The sequence below is a fragment of the Syngnathus scovelli genome, chromosome 12, assembly GCF_024217435.2.
Source record: "Syngnathus scovelli strain Florida chromosome 12, RoL_Ssco_1.2, whole genome shotgun sequence".
NCBI classification, from domain to species: Eukaryota; Metazoa; Chordata; class Actinopteri; order Syngnathiformes; family Syngnathidae; genus Syngnathus; species Syngnathus scovelli.
The window spans coordinates 12,042,217-12,070,000 of record NC_090858.1 but is presented as its reverse complement, the minus strand read 5'-3'; the positions used below and the strand labels follow the sequence as shown (position 1 = coordinate 12,070,000).

General features: G+C 45.8%; 1 protein-coding gene across 8 annotated transcripts in view; it reads right to left on the bottom strand.

The window, feature by feature from the left end:
• itsn1 (intersectin 1 (SH3 domain protein)) overlaps positions 1–27,784 on the bottom strand; it is a 27,920-nt gene extending 136 nt beyond the window's left edge. Inside the window, exons 1-45 of one of the 8 annotated variants that reach the window (XM_068652483.1) lie at positions 27,603–27,784; positions 23,587–23,644; positions 23,337–23,429; positions 23,153–23,216; positions 22,746–22,906; positions 22,487–22,675; positions 20,641–20,716; positions 20,453–20,553; positions 20,316–20,379; positions 20,098–20,235; positions 19,869–19,963; positions 19,611–19,750; positions 19,409–19,531; positions 19,100–19,249; positions 18,814–18,954; positions 18,643–18,730; positions 18,294–18,433; positions 16,110–16,228; positions 15,683–15,957; positions 15,315–15,478; positions 14,918–14,932; positions 14,391–14,632; positions 13,841–14,102; positions 13,348–13,544; positions 13,197–13,276; positions 12,939–13,111; positions 12,809–12,854; positions 12,607–12,728; positions 11,996–12,119; positions 11,649–11,843; positions 7,542–7,663; positions 6,421–6,527; positions 6,234–6,335; positions 6,075–6,156; positions 3,800–3,898; positions 3,638–3,721; positions 3,479–3,562; positions 3,180–3,311; positions 3,023–3,103; positions 2,705–2,826; positions 2,544–2,626; positions 2,378–2,461; positions 2,233–2,297; positions 1,868–1,976; positions 1–1,090 (exon numbers count right to left, since the gene is read on the bottom strand). The exon at positions 1–1,090 is cut by the window's left edge and continues 136 nt beyond it. In XM_068652483.1, the coding sequence (XP_068508584.1) occupies positions 942–1,090; positions 1,868–1,976; positions 2,233–2,297; positions 2,378–2,461; positions 2,544–2,626; positions 2,705–2,826; positions 3,023–3,103; positions 3,180–3,311; positions 3,479–3,562; positions 3,638–3,721; positions 3,800–3,898; positions 6,075–6,156; positions 6,234–6,335; positions 6,421–6,527; positions 7,542–7,663; positions 11,649–11,843; positions 11,996–12,119; positions 12,607–12,728; positions 12,809–12,854; positions 12,939–13,111; positions 13,197–13,276; positions 13,348–13,544; positions 13,841–14,102; positions 14,391–14,632; positions 14,918–14,932; positions 15,315–15,478; positions 15,683–15,957; positions 16,110–16,228; positions 18,294–18,433; positions 18,643–18,730; positions 18,814–18,954; positions 19,100–19,249; positions 19,409–19,531; positions 19,611–19,750; positions 19,869–19,963; positions 20,098–20,235; positions 20,316–20,379; positions 20,453–20,553; positions 20,641–20,716; positions 22,487–22,675; positions 22,746–22,906; positions 23,153–23,216; positions 23,337–23,429; positions 23,587–23,614 (5,310 nt within the window). In that variant the 5' untranslated portion in view covers positions 23,615–23,644; positions 27,603–27,784 and the 3' untranslated portion in view covers positions 1–941. The remainder of the gene's footprint in view (positions 1,091–1,867; positions 1,977–2,232; positions 2,298–2,377; positions 2,462–2,543; positions 2,627–2,704; positions 2,827–3,022; positions 3,104–3,179; positions 3,312–3,478; positions 3,563–3,637; positions 3,722–3,799; positions 3,899–6,074; positions 6,157–6,233; positions 6,336–6,420; positions 6,528–7,541; positions 7,664–11,648; positions 11,844–11,995; positions 12,120–12,606; positions 12,729–12,808; positions 12,855–12,938; positions 13,112–13,196; positions 13,277–13,347; positions 13,545–13,840; positions 14,103–14,390; positions 14,633–14,917; positions 14,933–15,314; positions 15,479–15,682; positions 15,958–16,109; positions 16,229–18,293; positions 18,434–18,642; positions 18,731–18,813; positions 18,955–19,099; positions 19,250–19,408; positions 19,532–19,610; positions 19,751–19,868; positions 19,964–20,097; positions 20,236–20,315; positions 20,380–20,452; positions 20,554–20,640; positions 20,717–22,486; positions 22,676–22,745; positions 22,907–23,152; positions 23,217–23,336; positions 23,430–23,586; positions 23,645–27,602) is intronic. The other 7 variants (XM_068652484.1, XM_068652487.1, XM_068652488.1 and 4 more) reach the window with 7 other exon arrangements.

The following is a 27,784-nucleotide window of genomic DNA, read 5'->3' as shown; positions in this document are numbered from 1 at the left end:
GTATTTCTATAGTAGCCGGGAAGGCAGACAGTATGAAGGGGTCATTAGCTTACCTTTAGTACAGTGTGAGAGGGTACGAGGGGGTCTCAGGAGGAAAATACAGGCTTAAGACATTTTTCTCATTGTGAAGATCCACAGCTGTTTGGACAGTGGCTGGTCGCTAAGGTAACCGTCGGTTGTTTACAGTGTTGGGGAAATGTGGTACACAGCGTTCCTCTTTGAGATAAATAACTTCAGTCCACTTTGTGCGTATGTGTGTGCGCGCGTGTGTGTAACAACCTAAAGAGGAGAGAGGTCGAATGTGTCACTGAATGGAAAAACTGAATATTCATCATAATTCCCAAAAACTAATGGAGAAACAAATTCAACTAAATACCCTTATCAGTAAAAATAAAACAAATGTAATCTGCCTCATAAACTCATCCTTATGAGTGACCAAAAAAAGGAAAACGTAAATTCATAATTTTCATTGGTACAAAGCGAGAGGTGAAAAACAGTTAACTGTGCACATAGGTACAAAAGAAATGATAAATCAGTTATCCTCAACTCTCGGCTTCTACCGCTGCTAACTTATTAGCGCTGTTAATATCTTCTGTGAAGTCTGTAAATTTCTCACACATACGCACAGATTCTCACTGGAGTGAGTATCGGGGGGGGGGGGATGATGGTCAGCTAAATCGGAAGTCAAAAACAGTGCACAATAAAACCCAACGTTGCCTCACATTGTGGCTTTCACATGAGTTCTGCCCATCAAAATTGCGTTGTTTGATGAACGTGAAGTTTTGTAAGCGAGCTGCCTTGTGGTCCAACTTACCAGATGATGATTCAACTTCTTCTGGTCAGTCAATAAATAACAAGAATAAGAAAGTCTCTCTTCCATCTTCAAGCCAGGTCCAGTTGTGTCCAGTTGTTCCTGATAGAAAGGATCCCGGTGCAGGTTTTCAGGGCTCCTCGAATAGTTGAAGGTCCAATCTGACCACTATCTCGCCTGTGGGAACCTCATGTAGCAGTAAGCGCTTGGTGATTGGTCCCTTGGAGCCCTGGTCCTTCTTGATTTCGGCCAATCTTATCTCAGTCCGGCCCAGGAAGTCTGAAGGGGGGAAATAAAAGGAGAGCAGGAGACACAGTGAACTCTCTGTGGACGGTGGCTTGTGTTATAAAGTGTAGAAACAAGAATGTCTGGAAAAGCTCAGAAAACAGTTTGACTTAATTTGGAGTTAACCAGATGTACTTAAAGTGGTAGATGTGTGTGCTGACTTCAGAGTCACATTCAAAATTACATTTCAGGCCCCCCCTTCAATTGAACTGTATATGATGGAAAAATAATAAAATAATTCATCCCGGTCTATTTTTTGTATCACAAAAATTATCATTTGAACAAGGGTATGTAGATTTCTTTATATTGTAATTACTTGACGGTTGAAGTTGAATCTAAAACTGACACTAAAAACAAAGAAATTCAAATACCAACATTTTAACCAAACCATATGATTTAGTCTGCAGACGTTCAGCTTAATGCTAACATACAGGTAATGACATAGATGGGCTAACAGAAATTAGCGTCGGCATCACTGTAATTGTGAACCTACCGCTGCTGCTTTAACACATAGTTGCTTTTACATGGGACAGCAACATCCGTCAGATATGAAATAAATATCTGGAGTACCAACCGTCGGGTGAGAACTGGTCCCGTTCAAACACGGTTCAGCTTAATGCTAACATACAGGTAATGACATAGATGGGCTAACAGAAATTAGCGTCGGCGTCACTGTAATTGTGAACCTACCGCTGCTGCTTTAACACATAGTTGCTTTTACATGGGACAGCAACATCCGTCAGATATGAAATAAATATCTGGAGTACCAACCGTCGGGTGAGAACTGGTCCCGTTCAAACACGGTAACGCACAGGACATCCTGCTCCAAGTCCTTGATGAAAAACTGGCAGTTGGAGTTCCATTTGGGATTCAGCGTGTCCTGCCACCAAAAACACAACTCGCATAGCAAATAAAAAATGCAAGTAGAAGTAAATCATCTTAACATCTAAAAAGAGCTAAGTTTTATTCAAATCCTAGATTTTTAAAAAATAATTCAACACACAACTGAAACATTTCATACTAGATACATTGATATATTTACATACTATATTTATATAGTATAATATTTATTGTCACGCCGCCTATTGGGGCCCGTCAAATAAATCAAGAAGCAACAGAGAAGAAGAAGCCTTTACCTGCAGAGTTTTGGTAATGTGGCACTGCGAGCCCATGGTGACCTCACAGTAAGGGTTGCTTTTACCTGCCGCACAAACAAAGGTCAAAGAGCACATCCCGGCGCCCACGCTCCTTTCTGGCCAAATGCCTTCTTATAGTTATTACCGTGCGAGCGACACGGCTTGAGTTCGATTCCCTCCACGATGTTGACCATCAGCCTGCCGATGCCTGTTGCCCTCTGGGAACGCACTGCGGCCGGCGCAGCATGGCGCACAAGGTGAGCAGCCAGCACCAGCAGGTTACGACATTCAAAGAGTTATCAAAGCCATACCTAGATAGGCCTTTTCTCGCTTCTTCTTCTCGGTTTCAATGAAGAGTTCGGAGGCCGCCTTGATTTTCTGGACCCACGCCGTCCTGCGCGCACGCACACACACACGAGGCTGCTTGCTCAAACCCCAAGTTGCTGACATGCAAAGTTCTGCTTCGGCTCACCGCTCATTGATGCTCTCGGCCCTGAGGGTGTAAACTCTGTCGATGTGCGAGATGTGGAAGAGGGGCTCGTCCCCTGACGGGTCCGTCGGCAATTTCACCAGAACCTCGTTCAGGAAGATGGGCTGCACACATGTCACCTTCTGGTTATAACATTCAGTGTCATTGTTTCAAAAGGTGGTCATTTTGTTTTTCTATGGGAGAAAAAGGTTTATCATGACGTCGTTTTTATAAGAGGAAGCTGTATCAACGATGGAGTCAAGATTTCATGACCACGAATGACTCTATGAGTGAGCGTATTTGTGTTGCGTGAGTTCTGACCGTCTTGTACATGCGGTACTGCAGGTGCGTTTTGGCCGAGAAGACTTTGTCAGATCCGGATGAACCCAGAGGCTTGGTGACCTGCGGCGCGGACGACAAGGGCCGTTCAGACAGAAGAGGAGACTCAGGATGCGACAGGGACGGATGTGCGCGTCACCTGCGTCAGCAGCAGGAAGTCGTTGAAGAGGAACCCGTAGAGCTCTTTGCTGCTTTTGGCTTTGAAAAGTTTGCCGCTGTGAAGGAACTTGCGGGGACCCAAACAGTTGGTCACAGAGTTGAAGACCAGTTGCTGCAACATTGTGCCACAGAACTTAACGTCACTCACATCACGTCGTCTATTTTCAAACTTCACTCATATGCGTTTCCACCGCTTTGACTTTCTTTGGGTACATTTGTAGGAGGCCAACTTTGGCTTTCTTCAATTTGTAAGATGAAGGTGAAAATGCGGAAAAGTACCTCAGACAGGCCTTCACACTGAACGTGCGTTTGGATCCACTCCAGACGATCAGAGTTCTCCTTCTCCCTCACGCCCTCGTTCACCTACACGCCACCACAAAAAAGCTCAGTTTTGTATTTGGGGCTTTTGACTATACAAGTGAAGCCATGAGAAAGCACCTGCGAGCACAACTCCTCCGCCTTCTCCAGAGCAGCTTTTAGGTGACTGTGGTCCGGATGTGACTCAGGCGTGTTTTCCAAGATCTGCTTGCAAAGAGCAGAAAACCGGAGAAACATCACTCTGGGTGTGTGCATGCAGGTGCGTGCGTATGTCAAGCGTACGTTCTTAATGATGAGCGGGTAGCGAGTGACTCTCTGCATGGGCTTGAGCAGGTAGCTGGAGAGCGGCATCCCCTTGCAGCGGGGGTCCATGGCTAACCTCTGACGCACGTGAACAAACAAAATCCAAAATCATTAATGCTTCTCACCCATCAGTGTTGCAACCTACTGGTTTACAAACAAAATGGAAAAATACTGAAGTTCCATACAAATTTCTTGAGTAAGATGTCAAACTACAGTTATTTTGATTTCAACATAAAGTGGTATTTTTCAATGAAAAAAAAAAAGGGTAAAACACACACAAATAGAGTAATTTTTTTCTGGAATCAAGTTATACTCTTTGCGAGTATGTCATAACTGTGAAGAAGTTTAAAAGAAAATCAAATAGAAAGTCATTTTCTGTGTGCGCACTGGAAATCAATAAAAAAAGTACATCATTATCCAAAATGATGAATATTAATGAATATGAATGAATGTTTCCCAACCACTGTGCATGCAGTACACTGGTGTGCCGTGAGAGATATTCAGCTGTGAAGTGGGAAAATTGTCCAATATTAATTACAGAGTGCATTGTTAACAGAATCGCCAAACCACTGGTCAGTTAGCGCAAGGCCTGCTCAGCCACTTGCTAATCACGCATGCGTGGCTAATCGGAGAATCTTGAGATTTCATGTTGTGTTGGTCTGATTATGCTGCATCGGCACATATTCAGTTTGCAGAACCTGCATTGTTCATTATCACCAACATGAAATACACAGTCAAGTCATGACGCCTTGACTGTGATCACCACTCAGCTGCTGACAGAACAGCAGTGTCTTTAAATGTGACTTTATTCTTATTTTCACAATATTTATAGAACTACAGTAATCCCTCGTTTATCGCAGATAATTGTTTCTAAAAACCACCCGCGATAAGTGAAATCCGCGAAGTACGGTCACCAACAAGAAGTACTGGGCAGGCTAACGAGTTAGCGGAAAGATGCTAATTCGCGATCGCGCTAACACGCGAAAACGGACTTCTAAAGGAATGTAAACGAGCATTTGGAGCAATACTACATTGTCCTAAAGGTTAGACACGTTTCCTCAATTTAGAAGTTTTATTTTGACTTTTAAATGTTTTTTTTTTAATTTGGGAAAAAAATCTGCGATGTAGTGAAGCCGTGATAAACGAAACGCGAAGTAGCGAGGGATCACTGTAGTCTAAAATCATAAACAAATTCATGTTGATTCTTTTGGATTTCAACCACAATCACTTTCAATAGTTTATTCCTTACACTGTCTAAAACCTTTCTAGAAAACTGTCACTTTAATTTAAAAAAAGAAATACAATTTAAAAAAAAAATAAAAAAAATTTTATTCAATTATTCCACTCTCGGGCGGCTCGGTGGCGCACTGGGTAGCACGTCCGCCTCACAGTTAGGAGGGTGCGGGTTCGATTCCACCTCCGGCCCTCCCTGTGTGGAGTTTGCATGTTCTCCCCGGGCCCGCGTGGGTTTTCTCCGGGCACTCCGGTTTCCTCCCACATTCCAAAAACATGCTTGGTAGGCCGATTGAAGACTCCAAATTGTCCCTAGGTGTGAGTGTGAGTGAGATTGGTTGTCTGTCTCTGTGTGCCCTGCGATTGGCTGGCAACCAGTTCAGGGTGTCCCCCGCCTACTGCCCGATGACGGCTGGGATAGGCTCCAGCACGCCCGCGACCCCCATGGGGACTAAGCGGTTCAGAAAATGGATGGATGGATGGATGGATGGATGGATATTCCACTCTCCACACACACGCACCTGGATGTATACACGCGCATGCAGGCAGGCAAGCACGCACGCAAGCACGCACGCACGCACGCACGCACGCACGCACGCACGCACGCACGCACGCACGCACGCACGCACGCACGCACGCACGCACGCACGCACGCACGCACGCACGCACACACGGGACTTTATTTATATATCACATTCACAATGTCTTTCGTTGTAATACAACTAATTTTATTATAGAAGCTAGTGCACGCACGCACGCACGCACGCACGCACGCACACACGGGACTTTATTTATATATCACATTCACAATGTCTTTCGTTGTAATACAACTAATTTTATTATAGAAGCTAGTGTAACACCTAACAGATTTTTGTTGGTGGTGTGCCTCGAGATTTTTGCCAATGAAAAGGTGTACCGTGGATGAAAAAAGGTTGGGAAACACCGTTCTAGCAAACCTGTCCTAGTTCTGAATGATGGTGGTAAGATTGGTGGACATTGGTGTCTGAAACGTATTGATTACCTTGAGGAAATCTTTGATTTCGGGATTGTCGTCAGTTTTCTGCTGAATCAGCGTGGCTCCGTTCAGCTGACACGAGCAGAACCTGCACAATCACCATTGCGGGTAAGTAAAGGATCACGTGACCTTCGACACTGTGCGTGCGTGCATGTGACCACCTACCTGATATACGGCTGCATGTGTGGCAGCTGATTGGTGAGGATGTCGCCGATCATCTTGACAGGCATGCGATCGCCCGACATCTTCTTCCTCACCCGCAGCGCTCTGCAGGCGGTTGTCGCTTTTTAGGATGATATTTTCCCAAAGGCAAAGCTCACAGTACATGAGGACGATGACAATGTGTGGTTACTTGAGCAGCTTGATGTTGCACATGATGAGCTCCTTCCAATTGACAAAGATCATGGCCACCTCCTTCTCACTCAGCAGCTCACACTCCAGCAGAGGCTTGTGAAAGATCTAAGTGCGCGCGCGCACACACACACACACACACACACACACACACACACACACACACACGCACGCACGCACGCACACACAAAATATTTTGGCGTTATATGGACAAATGAGGGCGGCTTGTTGGTGCAATTGGTTAGCACATCCGCCACACAGTTAGGAGGGTGCGGGTTTAATTCCACCTCCAGCCCTCCCTGTGTGGAGTTTCCATGTTCTCCCCGTGCCCGTGGGTTTTCTCCAGGCACTCCGGTTTCCTCCCACATCCCAAAAACATGCTTGGTAGGCCGATTGACCATTCCAAATTGTCCCTAGGTGTGAGTGCGAATGGTTGTTCGTCTGTGTGACATGCGATTGGCTGGCAACCGGTTCAGAGTGTCCCCCGCCTACTGCCTGCTGGGACGCCCGTGACCCCCGTGGGGACAAGCGGTATGATGGATGGATGGATGGATGGATGGATGGATGGATGGATGGATGGATGGATGGATGGATGGATGGATGGATGGATGGATGGATGGATGGATGGATGGATGATTAGATTTTTTGTTTTGGGCACAGGATAAAGAATACATGCCTTTGAGTAACATGCTATGATACTTTGCACTGTTTGTGTTCGAGTATGTGAGATCTGTTAGCTTGTCTATACTGTCTGGCTAATAGACTCATGTTTAGTTAGACAGCAAACTTTGAAGTAATTCTGAAAAATTATGACTGATTTGTTGGCGGCATCAAGTGCATTTAACAAAAATGTTTTGATAAAACATTGCAGGATAGTGCTCATATCTAAAAGTACTCAGAAGTAAGCCAAAGTAGCACTAAATAATAGGATATTTCTTAAGTTTAGTTAAAAACAAAATTGTCGCTCAGATGAACACAAAAGGTCTGCTGCCCCCTGCTGATCACCAAAGGACCACATAAATATAAAGGCCCTTCTAAATAATTCTCATGGAGACAGTCTGCATAAAATCAACACTAGTCTAGAAGAAAATGGAGTTATGTTGAAAAGTCCCCCGCCCCTACCTCAGTGACGAGCTGCAGGTCGTTGACGTAATTCTCCTCCGTGACGATGAGCTCGTGGATGTAGCCTTGACGTTTCCTCTCCATGGGACTCAGCATGTCCAGCAGGTGCAGGTCGGCGCACCCTGAAAACACAAAAAAAATTGCACATCAACCAACATTCGCAGTGTTAATTAGCCAAAAATGTGAATGAGATACATACCTGATGTCACATTTTTTTCTGTTTGAGAAATTGTGCGGGTGTTAGAATAAGGAGCATGTGCGTGTGTCTCAGAGCATTTAATCATTGTGATGCAGTCAGATTCAGCACCTTGCACAACGCAGGAGTCAATTGCGCCGCACTTACATTCATTCTGTACACGCCTTCCTTGAAATCTGCGCAAAAAGCTCACTAGCGCCCACCATATTTTCCCCACTGCACCGAGCGCAAGTAGTGCAGTGCGTTTGCATTTGGCTCATCAGAGTTCATCAAAGGTCAGCCCGTGAGTAAAGTCAGACACATTCAAATAACTCAAGCCCATGTGGGATGCCGGCGGCTTAGTTAGAACTCGATTGCTTCTTGGATATTTAAAAAAAAAAAAAAAAAAGTTAATAAACCAGCTAATTCCATTTGTGAGGGTAAACATTAAAAATCACAATACTGTCAACAACATCCAAATATATGGCAACTATTACAGGGCTTGTCTCTTGCTATGGGAAAAAAAGTTAAGGGGGGCATCTTGTTGCCCTGGTAACAGCAGTTGTTTCTCGTCACGGGCGTTCTTGATTGGTAGTTTATGTCAAGTATATGTTCATGTTATGGCGACACATACAATATAACACATTATTTATTAAGCACTTTCACATGGTGAATTTTAGTTTGTGATCTGTTAAGTACGAAAATGATTTAATGGGTCTTAGTCTTAAAACGTTTGGTGATTGTGAAAATTTCTAGGATTAAACTGAATAGTGCGATTAAATGTGTGTGGCTCAAATGTGAATACAGTTTGTAAAATCCAGAAGAAAGGTTCATTTGCTATGGCAAGCTATAAAAAAAAAAAAAAACTTCAAGTGAAGTCCATGTGCTCATTTTGTGCTGCTGAGGTAAAGACTGCTACCTTTTGTGTTTCTGTTTCAACAAAAAAGGCACACATTTCTGAGTATAAGATCATTATAATTTGGGTAAATGTGTTTTTGTGGCATGTTTCGTGGTGTGCCGTGAGATTTTTCTTGTTGAAATAAAACGTGCTTTGACAAAGCACTGCTCTACAGCACACACATGTCAAACAATTGTTGATCTGGTTTCAATGAAGCAAGAAGAAACAAACTCTTGGCTGGAATGACTCACGAGTACTAGAAGTGCATGCCTTGTGCAGTTACAGGTCGAACCATGTGATCGTTATAGCAACAGACGAGCCCATATTAAAGACGTAAACAGAACATAAAGTCAATACATCAATAAGTTGTTTAAAATCAATAAAATGTGTAGATACAATCCCAAAACACTGTACCGTGTGTGTGTGTGTGTGTGTGTGTGTGTGTGTGTGTGTGTGTGTGCGTGTGTGGGCGAGAACGCAAAGAGAAGAGGAGGAGTCTGGACGAGTCTTTGGCTGTAACGTTCCACTGGAACGCATCCTCCAGCAGATAGTGGGTCTTTCTGTGAAGCTGTGGGGAGGGGTCGGGTTAGTCAGGGGGGGGGGGGGGGGGGGGGGGGGGTGACTGACAGGTGAAGGAAGCTACTGAGGGTAGAAGTAATAAAAAAAGAAGCAAAGCATGGATGTACAAAGGAAGATTAGGACCACACTGAAAAAATTAGACTTAAATTGTGTTGTTGTTTTTTTTTTTTTAAAAAAAGCCATCATAGTATGAAATTTTAAAATTTTGGGGGAGACATTTTTGAGAGCTAAATTGTAATTTTGTCAACGGAGGCCCATTTTGTAGATTAAAAAATATTTAATTTTTCTAAAAGTCCGAATAGTATGAGAATTAAGTCTAATTCTTAGAAAAATATATATAAATATTACTGAAAATATGTAACTTTTTCAAGAAAGACTTGTCATTTTAACGGTTTGATTAAAGTATAACTTTAAAACACCCTCCAATTTAAAAATATATTTTTCCTATTTCATTCTTACCCAAAAAGATAAAATTGAAACGAAAATGAAACTTTCCTATCATGGTCTGTCTTTTTGTTCAGTGTGGCTCTCCTACTTCCATACAGGGATGAGCTGAGCTGCTTCTAAAATGGCACAATCTCCCGTAAAGCCACAAAACGACCCACTATCCACTTCTCCACCGCGCTACGACTGAGGCGTGCATGTGCATGCGTGCATGTGAATGTGAATGGAGTCCCAGTCAAACATGTCAACCAGTCCAATCTACCTCTTGCCTCTCCTCGCCTCACCTCTCGCTAGACACAAGATGGTGAGGTGAGGCGAGGCGAGCGGAGACGCGCCAACAGGCAAGACGCTTAACGTTACGGTCACTCAGTCAGTTTGTCTGTCTGTCTGTCTGTCTGTCTGCCTGCCTGCCTGCCTCTCTGTGTGTGGCTTCTATTGGTGATGGAGCGTCGCCATTTCCTGGTCATGTGACCGCTCGTTGCTGTCCCATTGGTTGAGTGGTCTAGTGGGCGTGGCCTAGTGGGTCTCTTTGAGGGCTTTGAGGAGAGGGGGGTTCTGGGGAATGATATGATCCTAGAGAAAGGACGACAACAACAACATCAACAAAAACAACAACAACAACAACAAATTGGGTGCTAGGCGGGTGGAGCGTGCGGCGACGGCGACAGTACACAAGTCGAACATCAAAAGAGGGCCACCCTGCACGAGTATTTGTTGCATTCATTGTCTTTCTCATAAAACCTTTTTTTTTTATTCAATGGATATTTGGTTGTGTTTCATTGTAAATGCAATAAAAATGATTGGTAGTAAATGAGTTTTACTGCTACATTTAACTGCTTGGTGTAATAAATTGGTGAATTAAAATTGTCCACTGCTTGCCTTAAGATCTAATAAAGACTTTATGATGGCAACAATTTCTATTTCCAAAACTATGGCAAGACTACTCATACACTAAAGTATATTTGTAATGACGCACATGTAAAAAATAACGTGTGTATGAAGGCCTCGTGTTCACTCTAGAATCTTTTACTCTATGATGGACCATGCAGGAGAATGGGTTGGGAGAGTGATGGGGGGTGGGCATAAGCGGGAAAATAGGAAACACCTAATACAGTGGTTCTTAACCTGGGTTCGATCGAACCCTCGGGGTTCGGTGAGTCGGTCTCAGGGGTTCGACAGAGCCTCCACTGAGGAGGTCCGAACAAACCTGATTTATTGTGTAAATTCTGATTTACCAGTATGTAATTTGTTGAGTTCATGCATTGTGTTGGTTTTGTTCTTTGAACAAGGTGATGTTCATGCATGGCTCATTTTGTGCACCAGTAAAAAACATCTATGTCTAGAATAAAAAAATAAATAAATTCACTAACGAGGGGTTCGACGAATGCGCATATGAAACTGGTGGGGTTCGGTACCTCCAACAAGGTTAAGAACCACTGACCTAATAACACTGACAGAAAGACGCGTGAACACACACACAAAGACTATTCAGAGGTGGTGTGACTGAACAGGGACGTCACCATAGAGGCCATGAAGGGAAAAAGGCTGACGGAGATGGAAGGCAAAGAACACAGAGAGACAGATAGAGACAGATAGACACAGAGAAAGACACACAGAGAGAGACATGAGAGAGACATGAGACATGAGAGAGAGAGAGAGAGAGAGAGAGAGAGAGAGAGAGAGAGAGAGAGAGAGAGAGAGAGAGAGAGAGAGAGAGAGAGAGAGAGAGAGAGAGAGAGAGAGAGAGAGAGAGAGAGAGAAGAGAGAGAAGAGAGAGAAGAGAGAGAGAGACAGAGAGAGAGAGACAGAGAGCGAGAGCGAGAGCGAGAGCGAGAGCGAGAGAGAGAGAGAGAGAGAGAGAGAGAGAGAGAGAGAGAGAGAGAGAGAGAGAGAGAGAGCGATATCGCCACACCACAATCTGGCGTGTGTGCGTGTGTGTGAGTGTGTGCGTGTCTCAGAGAGCGAGGACGTTTGGAGTCGTTATATATTTAGTGCGTGCATGCGTACTCACACTGTGTGCTGGGGTCGGTGTCGGTGGTGAGCTTGACGTAGTTGCTGGGAAAAAGCCCCTCGTGGCCGTTCAGCTCGCCTTTCCACCAGTCGCAGTCGTCCTTGTTGAGCACGGTGATCACCTGACCCTTCTGGAAGGCCAGCTCGTCATCGTTCTGCGCCACGTAGTCGTACATGCCGATCACCTGGCACACGGCTTCCGCAAACACCAAAAGTGCAAAACAGAAGCAAGTCGGACGCAGGACTGAAGCTATCGAATCATTTCAGAAAAGAGTATTCTTTGAATTGCCTAGTTTAAAAATGTTCCATGAAAACTCTGTGTGTGCGTGTGTGTGTGTGTGTGTGTACCAGTGTTGGTGGGGACCAGTTTTGGCGGTGTGGGCTCAGTGGGCGTGGTCTTGCTGGTGCTGGGGCTGAGCAGCTTGACGTAATTGGCCGGAAACCATCCAATTTGTCGCTTTTTCCCCCGGGCCTGGAGTGATCACAGCGCAGAATGTCAAGCACCAAATGAAACGGCTTGCTTTGTGCCATGAACGCAACTTAGCACAGCGCTCGGATGCCATCCATCTGCGTATGGCAGAGTGTGCTTCACTAAACACATCAACCCTTCTTTTCATGCGTCCTACGATCAAGCACTCTAAAGCTTGTGCAACACAGAAACAAATTAGGAATCAACCTTAGCTGTCCATCTTGCCGGCACTTCTGCTTTAGTGTGAACCATGTTAGAACTTTAAAAGGTATATTAAATGTACTTCACAATTTTCAGCACTGAAAAAATTACAATAATTTATCATTATTTCTCATGTACAATCATGACACATTTTGTCACTTGCTGTTGACTGCAAATGACATTACGTGCACAAGGCTCGGATAACGACCAATCACTACTCAGCTTGCAAATGTCCGCTGAATGTTAGCCTGTTACTGTCGCTGCTTTGGCTCTCCATGCGTCGTTGTACCTGAAGCTCGCCCTCCCACCAGCCGCCTGGGTTCTTCTTCCTGATGAGGATAAGCTGGCCTGGCGCTAACGTTAGCTGCTCCGCTCCCGTTGCGCAGTAGGGGGCAATCACCTGGGCGATCTCTGATGAAGAGACAAGAGAAAAAAGAAAGAGGATTATTGAGTGGTCACGTTTGAAAAAGATGTGCTTATGATTAAGTCACCTGGTTTTTTGCCAAGGCTCCCCGTTTTTCCTGCTGGTCCTAAAGACTGGAGAGAGGGGTGGGGGAAATGAACTTTTGTCAAGAGCCACATGCTGCTTCATCTCATTCCGTGCAGCAGTCTATATCTCACGTCCGATGAGGCGTCCCGCGGTTTGACGTAATTGGAGGGGAAAACCCCGGTCTTGCCCGCGACTGTGCCCGTCCACCAGTCGCCCTCCTTCCTGGTCACCGTGACGACGTCTCCTTGCTGGAAACTCAGGTCTCCCTGCTCGCTGCTCTCGTAAGTGTACATGGCCACGTACTCTACGTAAGCATGTGAGGACAAGTGAGTGGCGGCGCACGTGCACACAAGCAGAATGTGGAGGCGTCCGCTTTGTATGTGGCTTACCTTCTCCTGACTCCAAGGGCTTGCTTGGGGTGGGTGAGGGGCGTTTTACATTAGGGGGACTTTCTGACATCACGCATTCACTGCCGGAGAAAGAAGGAGAACTTCAGTGATTGAAAAGTGCCTCTTTAATTGGAGAAGAGAAAAAGCATACCTGGTGTTCTTGCCACGTGCTGAGGAAACAAGCGGGGCTGCGATTGGGGCTGCCATCGGAGCCGCCGCGGGAAATGCGAGTGGGGGCGTCATGGTGGCAGAGATGAGCTTCACGTAGCTTTTGGGGAACCATCCTCTCTGTCCGCTCTGGAGCTCTCCTAGCCACCACATGTCCTGCTGCTCCAGCACCGTTATAATCTGTCACACAATGGTGTCTATTTAAACAAAAACAAACAAAAATAGACAGACAACACTATACGATGCAAAGAGAGAACGCAATCTCTACAGAAATTGCATGTGACTGCTGAGTGTGGCGACAGAAAGAATCCAATTTGAAAATCAGTCCACCGGCACTGTATTTTGAAGGTGAAGATTTGAAGGAGTGGAAGTAACAGTGGTGGGAAAAATAATAAAAATAAGAAATTTGGTCACAAATAACTATGGGTCACGTAATTTAAAAAAAAAAAAAAAAAAAAAGTTGAGGTGGTGGTGACCTCGTTTTTGTTGAAGTTGAGGTGGTTGTCCTTCTTGGCTCTCCAGGGGTACAAGGCCTGAGCCTGCAATCCCTCCACCTTCTCCCCCTGGCCCAGCACAGGAGAGGGTGAGGACCCCGTGGTCATGGTGGCCGGCGTGAACGCCGAACGCTGTCGCAGCTGAGCTGACGGGACGCTGAGGGACGGATTCTGAGCGGTGGAGGAGGTGGGCCACGCGTCCCATCCTTCGCTGTCCATCTGGCTGCTGCTGTTTGATGGCCATCTGAAAAGTTTAAAAGTGCCATCAAAAGAGCTTCTCCTCTTGGTTGTTGTAAGGGTCGGTGCTTAACTTGTCAGAAAACACATACAATATTCTGAGAATTAAATGATTCCCATCGTCAAAATGCTCGAGAACAGCTGGCAGTGCAGCACAAGTCGTGTTTAGACTGGGGAGGAGTATTAGTACAACCTTTGGACTTGACTTTGGCTTTGAGCCACAGGGTTTAAAGCTGAAGAAAAACAATTGTGGCTTTTCGGCACGTGGAAGAAAAATGTCGAGCGTAATCCTCACGTGGTGCTGAAGTCAGCCCAGTTACTGTTGGCAGACGGCGCGGATGAGGTCTGCCCAGGTGCGGGGGGCGGCGTGCTGACGGGCTGCCAGGCCGAAGTGGGCGTGGCCGAAGCAGTCGCCCGTAGGCTGACAGGCGCTTCGCTGTCCGGTATCCGTTCAGCATAATTGGCCGGAAACCAGCCGGTTCGTCCCCTGAGCTCTCCGCCCAGCCAACCGGGCTCCCCCGTCTGAGTCTCGTCCACCTAGTGGGACACAGGAGACGGTGAGAGTCATGGACAACATGCAAAGCTGAAATCCAGACACATGGTCATGTTTCTGACGGAAAAAAGATCAACCTATGGCTTATTTATGGACAAGCTGGTGCAGTGATTTTTTTTTCTTTTTTTCAACACAGCACACTAAATCCATACAGGATAATCTAGCTGGTATGAAGCATTCAAATGGCAGGTGGAAAAACATGAGTGAGTATGAGCTGACAATGTCCACAACACCGGGCTGGGCCAGGCCTGACTGGTCCGGGCACTTACCCATTCCCCCCTCACCTTCAGTTTGCACAGCAGAGAAGAGAGCAAAATGTTACACACACACACACATACACACACACACACACAAAGGCATCTGGGAATTTACCAAATTTACACTTACTCGAAGCACTATTTATTCGACATGATGACATCAACGGGAGGTCGAATTGAAACAGTGTGAACTTTTCATGTGACAATTTTAGTGAACAAAATAATTACGGTTAGTGCTACCACTAAGATATTAGTAAACGAAAAGAACTGGAAGGAAAATAATGCCCTCTGCCAGCGAAAAAAGGAGGTTTATTACAGTCGCTGCGATTTTTTAACTCAATTTGATGAGTGTTTATTGAGCTACCATTTCATTGCTGAGCGGGTGCCAAGTTGTGTGCATGCTTTGTACCATAATGACGTCACCGGGGGCGATGCTGATCTCATCATGGCTGCGAGCGTCAAAGGGGTACAGCGCTCTGTAGTAGACCACCTTTACCGCCGCCGGCCGCTGTTGCTCAAAGCCGCTGCCTGCTGCCTTCTGCTCAAACAGGCTTGCCACCGGAGCCTTTTCTGCTGTGCAAAGAAAATAAGATTAACAAACCCAGTCAAAAATGGACAACTTTCAAGTCTGCCTCATGTCTTAGCCTTCAAGTTCGAAGCACATTTCAAGTTACTGTGCCCAAAATCGATCAAGTCAAGCACTAAATTAGGAAGGCCGAAGCTGGAATCCGCCCGCCAATCGGAACTAGACACAGCAGCACGTCGCCTTCAACTGACCTGGCGCAGCCCAGGGATCGACCGGCTGGCTGAAGAGCTTACTGAGTTCCTCCTGCATGTCCTTCTTGCCCCGGGCATCCTCGTCCTTCTCCTCCACGGATGCAGCAGTCTTGTGACCTTCCGCGTCCTCCTCCGGGCCTCGCCTTTTCCTCTCCTCTTCCTCCTGGGTTACCCGGTTGAGCCAAGTGTGCGAGGCGGGTGCAGGGCTGGGCGCCTTTAGGGCGGAACTGCCTGCGTCGTCGTTCCTCCAAGTCAGAGTTTTGTCTGAGGACAACCTAAGTACAACGTCAGGCTGTCGTGTAAAAATGAACTTGCATATAAACAACGTAATCGTCTGCGTAATCAAGTTTATGAAAATCCAATAATGTTTCATTTCGAACATACCAAGTATTCTGCTGGAAGCCGTTTGCTCCGTTTGGAGTCCTACCTGCTTTCCTGCAACTCGGCAGACGGCCTGTCGATCGGCGCCTGTGTCATCGAGTGCGCGTCTCCCTCCGGCTCCTTCTGCTTCTGCCTTTGCTGCCGGCTGTGGATCTCTCTCAGCTCCTGCGAGGCGACACGGGAGATACGGGAAGCCAGAGTGGTAAGGAGGGCGTGGGATCGGGCAGGCTGCCTGCTTCACGTGCCGACAACAGCGGCGACAATAACCGCTCTGTAGTTATGACAACCAACTGTGCCATTAGAGAGCTCATGTGTCATTTGCGCAGAGTAAACTTGACTCGACTTGGGAGCGAACGGATTGAAGTCATCCCGCAACAGGAAGTGCGGGACACAATGTGTCATGCATACATTTCTGTAGACCAGTGGACCGCCACATACTTGCCGTTGAGCATTTGCAACTTGTCATAGTTACGGAGTTTGAGTTGAGCCAACACCTGGCCGCTTGCCCGCTCACTCAAACGTCCGCGCTGCAAAAGCAGTGAATCTTTTGTGAGTAGGCATAAATTCAGACAACAGCCAATCGTAAATCTAAAAGCCGCCGTATAAGTTTTGTGACTCAGCGTCAACGTGAGAGGACAGCAAGATTTGTGGCTCCCATGTCGGCTGCTTTGGCGAGCAATATGAAGGGTTTGATCAAACGAGGACAAAATACGACATCACAGATTAGCAGAACGCCGCACGACTGCTAGCATCCCAAGAGAGGAAACGGACATGTGAATGGGAAAAGAAGCAGGAGAGAAAAGGGTAAGCAAAGACGCAAGGAGGGGATTCAATAGGGAAATGATACACTCTAATCGCAACTTTGGTGACGTGGTAGCACGCGTTTGTCATGGATGAGCCAACGTCATCACCTGAGACGTAGCCAGCACAGCACAGCACAGGCACACACACACGCACACGCATACATATGATGGTCAGTCCATGCGTGTCAAGTCCCAGCAAAGGCAACAAAACCAAAGCAACCTGGCCTGTCCGTGTGTCCATTTAAAACAGACTACGTTTCAGGAGCGTGTCAAGCACACTGCAATTATCGAATAAAAAAGAAAACATGTCCCCAACACCCGAGGATTGTTTAAAGTGTGAGCAAAAAAATATAATATGTCCCCTTTAAAAAGAAAATGCTCACACTGCAAATGCTCATGCTCCTAAGTAGTTCTTGTCCACTACTTCAAAAGTGTTTCCCACACAACCCTTTTTATGCCCTGACATGTGTTTTCTTTTTTTTTTAATTCTCATTTATCAGGCCGAATCCCGGTCACAGTACCACCCCAGCCCAGCAACGGTGGTGTGCTTCTACCTGTCTCCCTCTCTGCTCGCCGTCAAGCTGTCGTCGTAGGGCTTCTATCCTGGCACAGTGGCTGGCATAGAACTCACACAGAGACTGGCATTGGCAATGGAGCAAAAAAGGGAGAACAGTGTGGGAGGGGGATAAATAAAGGAATATTAAACAGAAGGAAGGGTTCAGTGTGCAAATCTCACAAAAGTGGACGGGGTGAAGGCGGGTTATGAGGCGGGTTATGAGACCAGAGAAGAGCAATGGAATAATGCAGGGGGGGGGATGCTGAGTCAAAAGGAAGCCAGGTCAACTTCAAAGCAGGAGTGCTAGCGTCTACCTATAGGTCAACTAGCAACGTCTTCCCCATGTCTACGAGTTGATCCACATTTAAATAAGCCACTCAAAGAAAATAATTCATTAATTCAATAATTCATTCAAATTATTCTGCTTCTTTCCTCCCTCCGAGTCCATGTCTCTCCGATTTGACTCAAACATCTGACAGTAAATACAGTGAAGCCACCATCTTCCTCGTTCTGCGGGTGAAATTAAGACAGCTTTTTTTTTTTTATTATTATTAATATCCTACACGGCAACACACACTAAAGCAAACATCAATACTGTAAATGACAAATCAATGCTGTGCAACAGTGAATTAAATAAGCGGCGTAAATGCAGACCACCACTGCATAAAGCAACAACATATTTGGGAGTATTTGGATGAATCGTGGAAAGAATACTGAAAAATGTCAGTTCTTGACTTGCACACACAGAATATTTAGCAAATAAATCGTGCAATGCCGTGCACGTTGCGTCAAGTCTTTGGTTCAATGTTTGAGACAGACTGACAGACAAATCTACAGCCAGCCAGCCAAATGTCACAGAGTGTTTGTATACCTTAAGCTGAGTGTTGAAAGCATCAATCTCGAGCAGCTTGGCCCTGGTTTCCCTCTCCACGGTGTCCAGCTGCTCTTTGAGCTGCCGTCTGCTGGACTCCTTCTGGTCCACAGCCTTCTGCAGCAATGAAAGACTGTCGCCTGCACGCACAAACCAAGTTTGTGGGGATCAGATATTCACCTGCTATGATCATGAAATGCTAGGGGTACCCAGGAAAACTTTGGGATATTGGCCTTTCGGGTGAAATATCACCCTTCTACACCAACGTCTATAAAAAGAAACCTAAGCAGCGAACAGTGTGTTTTTTTTTGTTGCTGTTTTTTTTTTTTTTTTTCCTTAAATCACTCACGGTGCTGGCTGCTCTGTTGAACCTGTTTGAGCTGGTCGTTGAGAGTCTGCTTGTCAGGAATGAGACTCCCGAGCCAGTGCTGGGAGTCCTGCAATGACACAAGCAAAGCGTTGCGGTCGGCGGCGCACCATATCGGAGAAAAAGAAGCCGCAAGGTCGTCGCCGAGCATACTTGCAGCTGCCGCTGCAACAGCGTAATCTCGGCGATGCGCGTCTCCCGGGTTTGGTTGGTCTGCTCCACTTCCCTGCGCTGAGCCGACAGACGGAAGCGGACGTCCTTCAGTTTGCCCTCCAACTGGCTCTTCTTGTCATTCTGCGGCCAAGGCAGAACACCCTTAAATACCAAAGGCATTTCTCGAAAGGAGCCAAGTCGCGAGCCGCTCGGCGCTTCCCGGCAATCAATTTGCATTTGCCAAGTGTGCCATCTCTTGCTTGTTGTGTGTGCGGTGTTGTGTTACCAGCGCCTCCAGTTCAAACTCCAAGGTCTTCTTGCGGGCTTTGAGGAGAACAATGCTCTCCTGCTCTCGGTTCCTCTGAGTCAGAAGCTCCTGTCGACGCTGCCGCTCCCACTCCAGCTGCCTCTGGCGCTCCAGCTCACGCTTCGCGGCCTAGACCACACACAGAGCAGCCGTGAGCATCGCCAAGGGAATGATATAAAACTCAAAGTTGGGACGTTTGTCGATGAAGGTGCCGCTTTGGTGACATTTTGCCAACAGGTGGCTCACTCAACATTGTCAGAGCGGCAGTGCGTCTGCTCCCAATCTAACCTCTCTCCTTTCGATTTCTTTGCGTCGCTCCTCTTCTCGCTGCCTCTCCAACTCCCTCTGCTTCTCAAGCTGCTTCTCCAACTCCTGCTGTCGCCTCCTCTCTTGCTCCAGCCTCTCGCGCTCCTGATACACAAACACCGAAGCAAGACATTTCCTGTGGCGCTGTTGGATCCCTGGCTTCAGATTGCCACGACCAAGCGACCTTCCTCTCCTGCTCTTCTCTCTCCAGCGCCGCCAGCCTCTCCTGTTCTTTCCTCTGCTGCTCCTGCAGAGCCTGGCGTCGCTTCTCCAACTCCAAGTTGCCCCGCTCAAAGTTCTCCCGCTTCTTGTCCTCAAACGTAACTGCGGGGGGGCGAATACAAGCTCATTGCAAATGGCTAATGGAAGTCCTCTCTTCTCTTTACTATTATCACCATGCGGTAGAAGGTAACCATGGCAACCACAACATATGATGGAGCACCTGGGAGTTTCTTGTCCTGGTTGCTCTCCACCTCCTCCTCTGCCTCCTCAGGGACGCTCTTCTGGTCCGACTGCACGCTGTCACTTCGCACACGCCTGAAACGCGCGCAACAACACTATTCAGTGGTGCACGCGGAAGTTATGTTTAACTGGCATTTGGACTATGGGGGGATGCTTGGAAAAAAATTCTCTCCTTTCAAGTGTCCGGAAAACTGTGAGAACCGATGTACCTGAATGTGGGCGGGATGTAATCTGGCGGCAGCACGGGGGGCAAAGGCAGGCCGGACATGGCCATGTCGATGAGGTGCATGGCCAAGATGAACTCCTCCGCCGTCAACTTGCCGTCCTGGTCGATGTCGGACAGACTCCTGTCAAGAAGAGGACATTTTATGCTTCAGCTACGAGTGGACAAATTTAGGAATGAGGAGTAGAAATTTCAAGTAGTGACCATATTGAGGCCAGCTGCCCTTGAGGAAGACTGGACTGCATGAGGATGGTACGCGCCTGCGGACCTGAACAACAAAACGGCAAAATGTCAACGAATATACACATGGAGGACAATTCTGGAGGTGCCGGAGAGCGTACCAGTCAAATGTCCGCTCATCATTTTGTCATGGGAGTTAAAGAGCTGCCTGTACTTGAGCCTCGACGACTGAGGGACGGCCCAGTCGACGGGGGGCTGAGCGCTGCCAAGATCAACGCAGCAAAAGAGCGATGGTTGGTGCTTTTGTTTTCCTCAACGTATCAGACAGCAGACACTTGCGGCAGCCTACCTGGCGGCATCCAACGATGGAGCCTTTTGTAATTTGGTGCTGGAGCGGTTGAAAGAGGCCTTGTTGATTGAAGATGCTGTAAAACGGACACATATTTAAATTCCTTCCCCAAAGTCCTCAGAAAGTGTCAGTGACATGCTTGGGTTGAAATGACAATATAAGAAAGACTAATGGGACATTCTAAACCAGGTATGGGCAAACTACGGCCCGCGGGCCACATCCGGCCCACGGGACCATTTAATCCGGCCCGCCAACCCTAAATAAATTGTATTATTAAAGATTTTTTTTTCGGTCAATTTGCCTGCAATGACTGCGTTTCCCCAGTAGATGGGGAACCACTCGCCTGCGCATTTACTACCGGAAGCCGTGTCAGAAAGCTCGGTGCACACTCACAAGTACGTATACGTACTCAGTAGTACGGAAATGGCGCACTCGCGCTCTATTTGTATCAGTGCCGAATTTAGAGCGTGGGCTGTGACGACAGCATTCTTGTAATTTGCGCGCCGAGCTTTCGGATACAGTTTTACGCTAAAGCCACCCACAAACCTTCCCTTGGAATCCTTCCATTAAAATGAGTCACCCAAGGAAAAGCAAGGTGTACACTGAGTGCCGAGTGTTTAAAAAGAGTGGCCAATTTGGCTCGACGTACGCGACGTGACGTTCAGCCACATGAACATCAACATCAACCCGTCACAGATCTAGGTAAACGGACCAACACCTCGGATCTCTCCTAAGAATTGCCACAACAAATTTTACTCCAGACTATGACACACGAGCAAAAAAAGGGAGACCAACAACACTGTTCCCACTGAAAATGAAGGGGAGGCTTTCAAGTTTGTTGCAAAAAAATGCATTTTGAATATGATCTATACAAATAGCAGGGATTGAAACTAGCGACCATTCTCATTTTCAAACAATGCAGGATCCTCAAGGACATTGATGCACCACCTGTTTGTGACTAATCTTAACCTGTAAAGTTCTTAAGGCTTACTTTAAGGAAGTGTTTCCCGTTTCCTCACCTCTGTTACCAGGTGTTTGTTAAAACTCTGCTCTGATTTTCAGATACCCCTCACCGTGTTGCCGTTTTGATTACTTTATTTGGATGTATGCTTTCACCGATTCTTCAATATGATATATTTGGTCAGAATGTTTGCCGTTTGATGTGATCTCATAAATAAACATCTTTCATTAATCTGACCTGCAGGCACTGAAGTGATGGAGACTGTTATTCATAATAACAGTGTCGTATTTTATGAGAATCACTGATAGCAGTTTTTTAGGGATTTTTTTTTTTTTAATGCTGTTAATAAATGCATTTGTTTTCAAAAAACTTTTTTTGAATATCCATGCTTTACTACCTACTAAAGGCCAAAACCTTTTATGCAATGACCTTTACAGGTCGCTTATATTATTTCACACATACACTACATCCATCTGCTCCTGGTTCGGCCCCCCAGTCAAAATTTAGAACCCAATTCGGCCCGCAAGTCAAAAAGTTTGCCCACCCCTGTTCTAAACCCTCATATGTATATTTTGCCTCGCTGGAATCATGTTCAAAACTAAAGACTTACTCGCTCGTGTGACTTTACACTTCACAGGTGGGGGGACACTTGAGAGAGCCAACAATTGTTTGTATTTGACTAAAGCCTGGCTTTTTTTCGACTATATATGATCCCCAAGAACACCTTTTCATTTTGCTTTTACTCGGGTACAAACAAAATGATAATAGTGATTTTATTTGATTAACGGAAAAGCAAAAAAATGATGACGGTGAAGACGTCTCCAGTCTGTCTTGAAAATAAACACGATACCACGCGTCAATACGTGCTTGCTGAGATGCACTCACGCCAAGACACGTCACCTGGGTGGGAGAAGCCCGAGATGGGTTGCATCACGCCTGTGATCGAGGCTCCGTTAGCCATGGGCGCCGCTGCCGCCGAGACCAGAGGCGGCGAGACGCCGACGGGTAGAGGAGGGAGGGGAAGAGGGGGCACGCCCGGCAGAGCAGTGGCGATGGGAGCCATGGCGGGCATGCCTGAAGGCGGGAAAACAGACATTGAGTATACAGATCCACCATTTGTTCACAGTCTGCACGGGAGCCTTACCGAAGCCAGCCTGCGGGGTTAGAGACAGTGGGGCCTGTTTCATACTGGGGGGTAACGCGGAAGGGAGGGGGTGTCCCTGGAGTTTAAGCTTAATGAGCTTCATGGCGATGGAGAACTCGTGGATGTCCATACGGCCGTCATTGTTCATGTCAGCCAGGGCCCTGCGAGCAAAATAAATGGACGTGAGCGACGGTTCTGCAGGAAGGAGGGCTTCTTTTCAGCTACCGCTCCACAAATACACGATTACAAACGCTAGACAGCGAGAGAGCAAGAGATAGAGAGAAAACCAAATAAGTTGTTTCAGCCCATGCATCATTCCCAAAACCACATTTATCACCCAAAATGTCTCTGCGCAGGACATGGACACAACCGTCAAAGTTTTCGTCAGAATCTGTGTGCAGACTCACCAGATTTGGGCCAAGATGGGTGGCGGCAGTCCTGACTGCAAGAAGAAGTTCCTGGCTTGATCCCCTGAAAACATCAACACCCACACACAGGAAGTGAGCATAGGGGATGACAAGTCATTGCACAATGCTCGACCTTGACGGAGATGTGCAATTTCATGCGTATAGCTTCAGGACATCAAGTTACCCGTGATGTATCCCCCTGCAGTGGGAGAGAGGCTGTGAAACTGTTGGTCATGTTTGGCTCTCTCATCCACCGAGATCAGGAACACATCTAGACCTGAGACCCAAACAAGTGGACAGAAAAAAAAAAAAAAAAAAAAGGAGGGGGGGGAGACGCAGGGCAGCAAGAGGCGAGGTTTGAGGAGAATGTGTTAGTCATGAGATTCACTTCCCGTGGAGAGACGGCAAGAGCACAGGGTGTTGCGCTTACTGACCCGCGAATGTTGCGGGGAACTGGGCCATGGTTCACTCAGTCTTCTTCAGAAACACAACCTGTAAAAGTAGGAAAGAAAAGCATTGGAAGTGATGAATGCGATTAAGCATCAACCAACTCACACAAAGATTGGTTCACTGAACATGGAGACAGACCATAGGAGTGTCATATGGCTCAAGGGTCAGCAACCTATGGTGTGTGTGGGCCACATACGGTGCACTCCGCTCTGAGTATTTTCATTAACTCACTAATTACAATTTGGATGTTTACATTCCTTGACTGCCACCAATAGATATTTTTGTCAAGAATATTTCTCTTCAGGAAGATGTGGAAGATTGGCTCTGGCTGGCATCAAGATTCATGAGCTGTTGTGCAAACAAAAATCCTTGACTCAGTTTGTCGTTAGTCGTAACATTAAATAGAGGGCTAAACAATTTAATAACTTCAAAAGTTAACTGCTATTCAAAAATTTTCAAATCGCAAAGGCTGCAATTTGGGGCTTAGAAAAACGACTTTATTTTTTATATATATTTATATTTTAATTATTACAATTCATAGTGTGTACTATGCTTTGCATTTAAGAAGTACAGTTCATATGTTTGGAAATCATTGTTTCATCATGAAACAGGAAAAGTTGAAGCAATTAAGCCTCACATTTTATTGCAATATTGTTGTAATTTGTAAAACATTGTAAAGTCATCTGCCAGCACTTGCACGATGGCACCGCAAGTGGTCGCAAATAAACACAGCCGCCAGTACACATACAACCACTTCATTCAACAACATAAATTTGTATCATAAGCATACTCGGAATGGAGCTTTGATGGCCACAAATCTGCATCTTCTGTATATCTTGATCTCTTGTGTTTTTCTTGTGTATTTTGTATTTTACTGCTACTGGACACAGAATTTCCCTGAAGGAGTGATCCCAAGGGATTAATAAAGTTGAGTCTAAGTCTAAGTCTAAGTCTAAATGATGAGTAACTCAACTTGAGCGCTAGCCAGTTACCAACCGGCCGCTAAACTGAATCAGCGACGGCCAACGATGCTCTCGTTCAGTGACGCACACTCACTCACCGGGCCAGGCCTTGCTAATTAAAGCCACACACACTCAACGTTGCAGAAACTACAGCGTCAAACGTGAGGCCGCAAAGGGACGAAGCCAGCACCACTCATACACATGTGATTGTCCGATTCATATATAGACGACTGGGTTCTAAATTACGACGATGCTTCTACGGTCAGTAGGTCGGGTATGTGTGAAACATGGAGGATTGAAATTTCATACGCAAAGGCTCAAAAACATGACAAAACAATAATAGAATCCTAAACAAAATCTACCAATGATACATACATACTCTTTGTTGTTTGATGCTTATTATCGTGGCGCGATGAGCTTTGAAGGGAGTACACTCTGAACTAGTCACCAGGCAATCACAAGGTATGATTAATGCTCACAGAAATGCATATTAAAATTACAATAACCAATAAATCGACCGATTCATAAAAAATGTATATTTGTAATTATAACATAACTTCTTTTTGGCACCTTAATCCTGCCTTAACCCATTTTTGCCAAGAGCCGATTCATCAATCTGGCCCCATCTATTATCAATCTTATATTCGATAGCCATATCTGTAATGGTCAGTGACAATAACGGGTTCTATATTATGTCCTCACTCTACAATGCATCGCTTCTATTTTTATTATTCCACAATTGTTGCTGTCTAAGAAAATGCCTCCAGAGTTTTTGTTTTTCTTGCGCTTCTGACCAAGCCAAAAACCTGTAAGCGGGGCATATTTGGAGGGGGGGGGGGGGGGGGGGGGGGGGGGGGGGGCATGTGATTTAGCTCAGTGGTCCCCGAGCCCATGGCCGGTACCGGTCCGTGGATCATTTGGTACCGGACCACACAATAAAGAACATAGAACGCATTATTTTACACCTAGGTGACTCATGTTATGTTGTTGGTACAATGTTATGAGGGTGCTGCAACTAAAGTTGTTGTTAAAAGTTTATTATTATATTATACTGTGGTGTTCGCATACAGAATCCCCCCTTGCAACTAATGGTCGATGGATGTTTTGGGATGGTGGTGTTTATGTGTTGACGCACTTCCATTGTTGTTCTGCTATATGATTGGCTGGAAAAACAGTACGGTGACGTTTATCATTGTGGTTGGTCTGTTTTGCAGAAATGGGATAGTTCAAACACGGACGAAGAAAACTTCCATAATCAATGTGCAGTCTGTGATTTATTTATGCTATTTTTTATTGATGCGTTTGATTTTTATTTTCTAGAATTGATTTTAGAAGTTTTCTTCGCAAAAATCGTGACGTCATCAAACACCAGTCTGTAGAAATATTGGCTGGCGGTAATCCGGTTCATGGTGCTAAAAAGGTTGGGGACCGCTGATTTAGCTCGTCTCATCATACACTCAACATTGTGTTTAGCTGCATTTAGTACTGATTGAAAAATATTCTATTCATCACTTCGAGTCGTCACTTTGAGTTGGACATATTTCTCAGAGTTTGTTTTGATGGAATTAGTCTAGATAAATTAATTAGAGCACGGGGATGAAAGCCGCAATGCTGTTATCAAGGCTTGTAGCAGATGCCGGTTTAACAGTGACACACACGCGTGCACGTGCACACACGCACACATCCCAGATTGTTGTGTGGCGACAGCGATTAAGGTTGAGTCATTCTCTGCCCCCTTGTTTGCCCCCATGACCCCTCTGACATGGAAATGTTTATGGATTTAAGAACTGTTAATAACACCGATGGCCTTGAAAGTCATATCTCGGGGAAAAACAGCCAGACAACTGTCGTTCCTAAAAGATGACACCACATTGATTGAAAATAATTGAGGTCTGTTAACAGTTGCAAAAGAGACGCAGTGTGCTTTCTCACAGCAAATTCTTGCTGTTTTGGTTCAATCAGCAGGGTCGCAATCCACTAAACCCTGTGTATTGGCACTGGTTGGTTTACAAACGGTTCTTATTGCAAAACAAACGATTCCCCATTGGAAATAATGGATGTAAATAGCCTTTTTATGAGTATAAATATGCAGTAGAACAAAACTAACCAAAATTGTTAACTATGAATAACTGTAACTATAACTAAATGTAACCGCACACATTGTCATAGTAGAACTGTGCTGATACTTTATCTCAGCACTGTTTACTTTAATCTACTCGATTTACAGAGCATAAATTACAGTTGTTAGGCATGTCCACACGGCTCAGGCTGGTGAAGTGGTATTGGTCCAATTTATGCTAGTAAAAAATAAATTAAAAAAAGAACTGCTTTATTGAGCTATATAAGCTACATGCGCGAGTATAACCTGGAAGGCCAAAATATGAGCTCCAAATACACTTACCTTATTTCAAGCATCAATCGTTACCATAGAAACTACTGTACTTCGCACTGGCGTCTTGATCGAATTTCCAACCCAGAAGGCTGATTTCAACTCTTCCCCGTTATGCAGACACGTTTAGTGACACCAGATGGACATTAAATCTGCATTTAATATGACATTTACGCACGCGGCTGCATTTTCTTACGCAATGATTTATAGGGATGGGCAGCCTAAAGTAGCATCAACCCATCCCTGAGCTAATGGGAAACATTGTTATTATTCATCGTTATCAGGCGGACTCATGGCATTGTGCGTGCTAGTTAACCAAAAGATGGGTTTGACCATAAGCGACACCCGAATGTTGGTTAGCGTGAGGTCAACAACAAGCAGTGCAAGATGCAGTGATTTCACGTTAGCATAGCGACGGCTAACACTTTGGCTGCCGGGGTAACACCGCCCAACATCTGTCATCACGATGAATACACGCCGGCGAAGTTACACTTTGTCCGGGCACGGCGAGCCAACGAGCTTTGGAACTGTTACGAGACATCAATCATAACGTCTAGCATCGTTGCTAACGCGGAGCTAACGTCATCCCCCGATGCTCACTCAGCCAGGGGACATTCTTTCGCATCACATCCGAAACAATTCCGCTTACCTCATTGAAACACTGCCATATTGAATTAATGCACAAAGTCCCTCTTTCGCTCAACTAGATGACGTAAACCACACCAAACCGTGTAGTTTAATTCCAAAAAGCGCCGCCGTTCTTTTTTTGACTCGGTTCTGGTAGTTCCGAAATCCCGACTGAGTGCGAGCAGGGACAGTTGGGAAAATGGG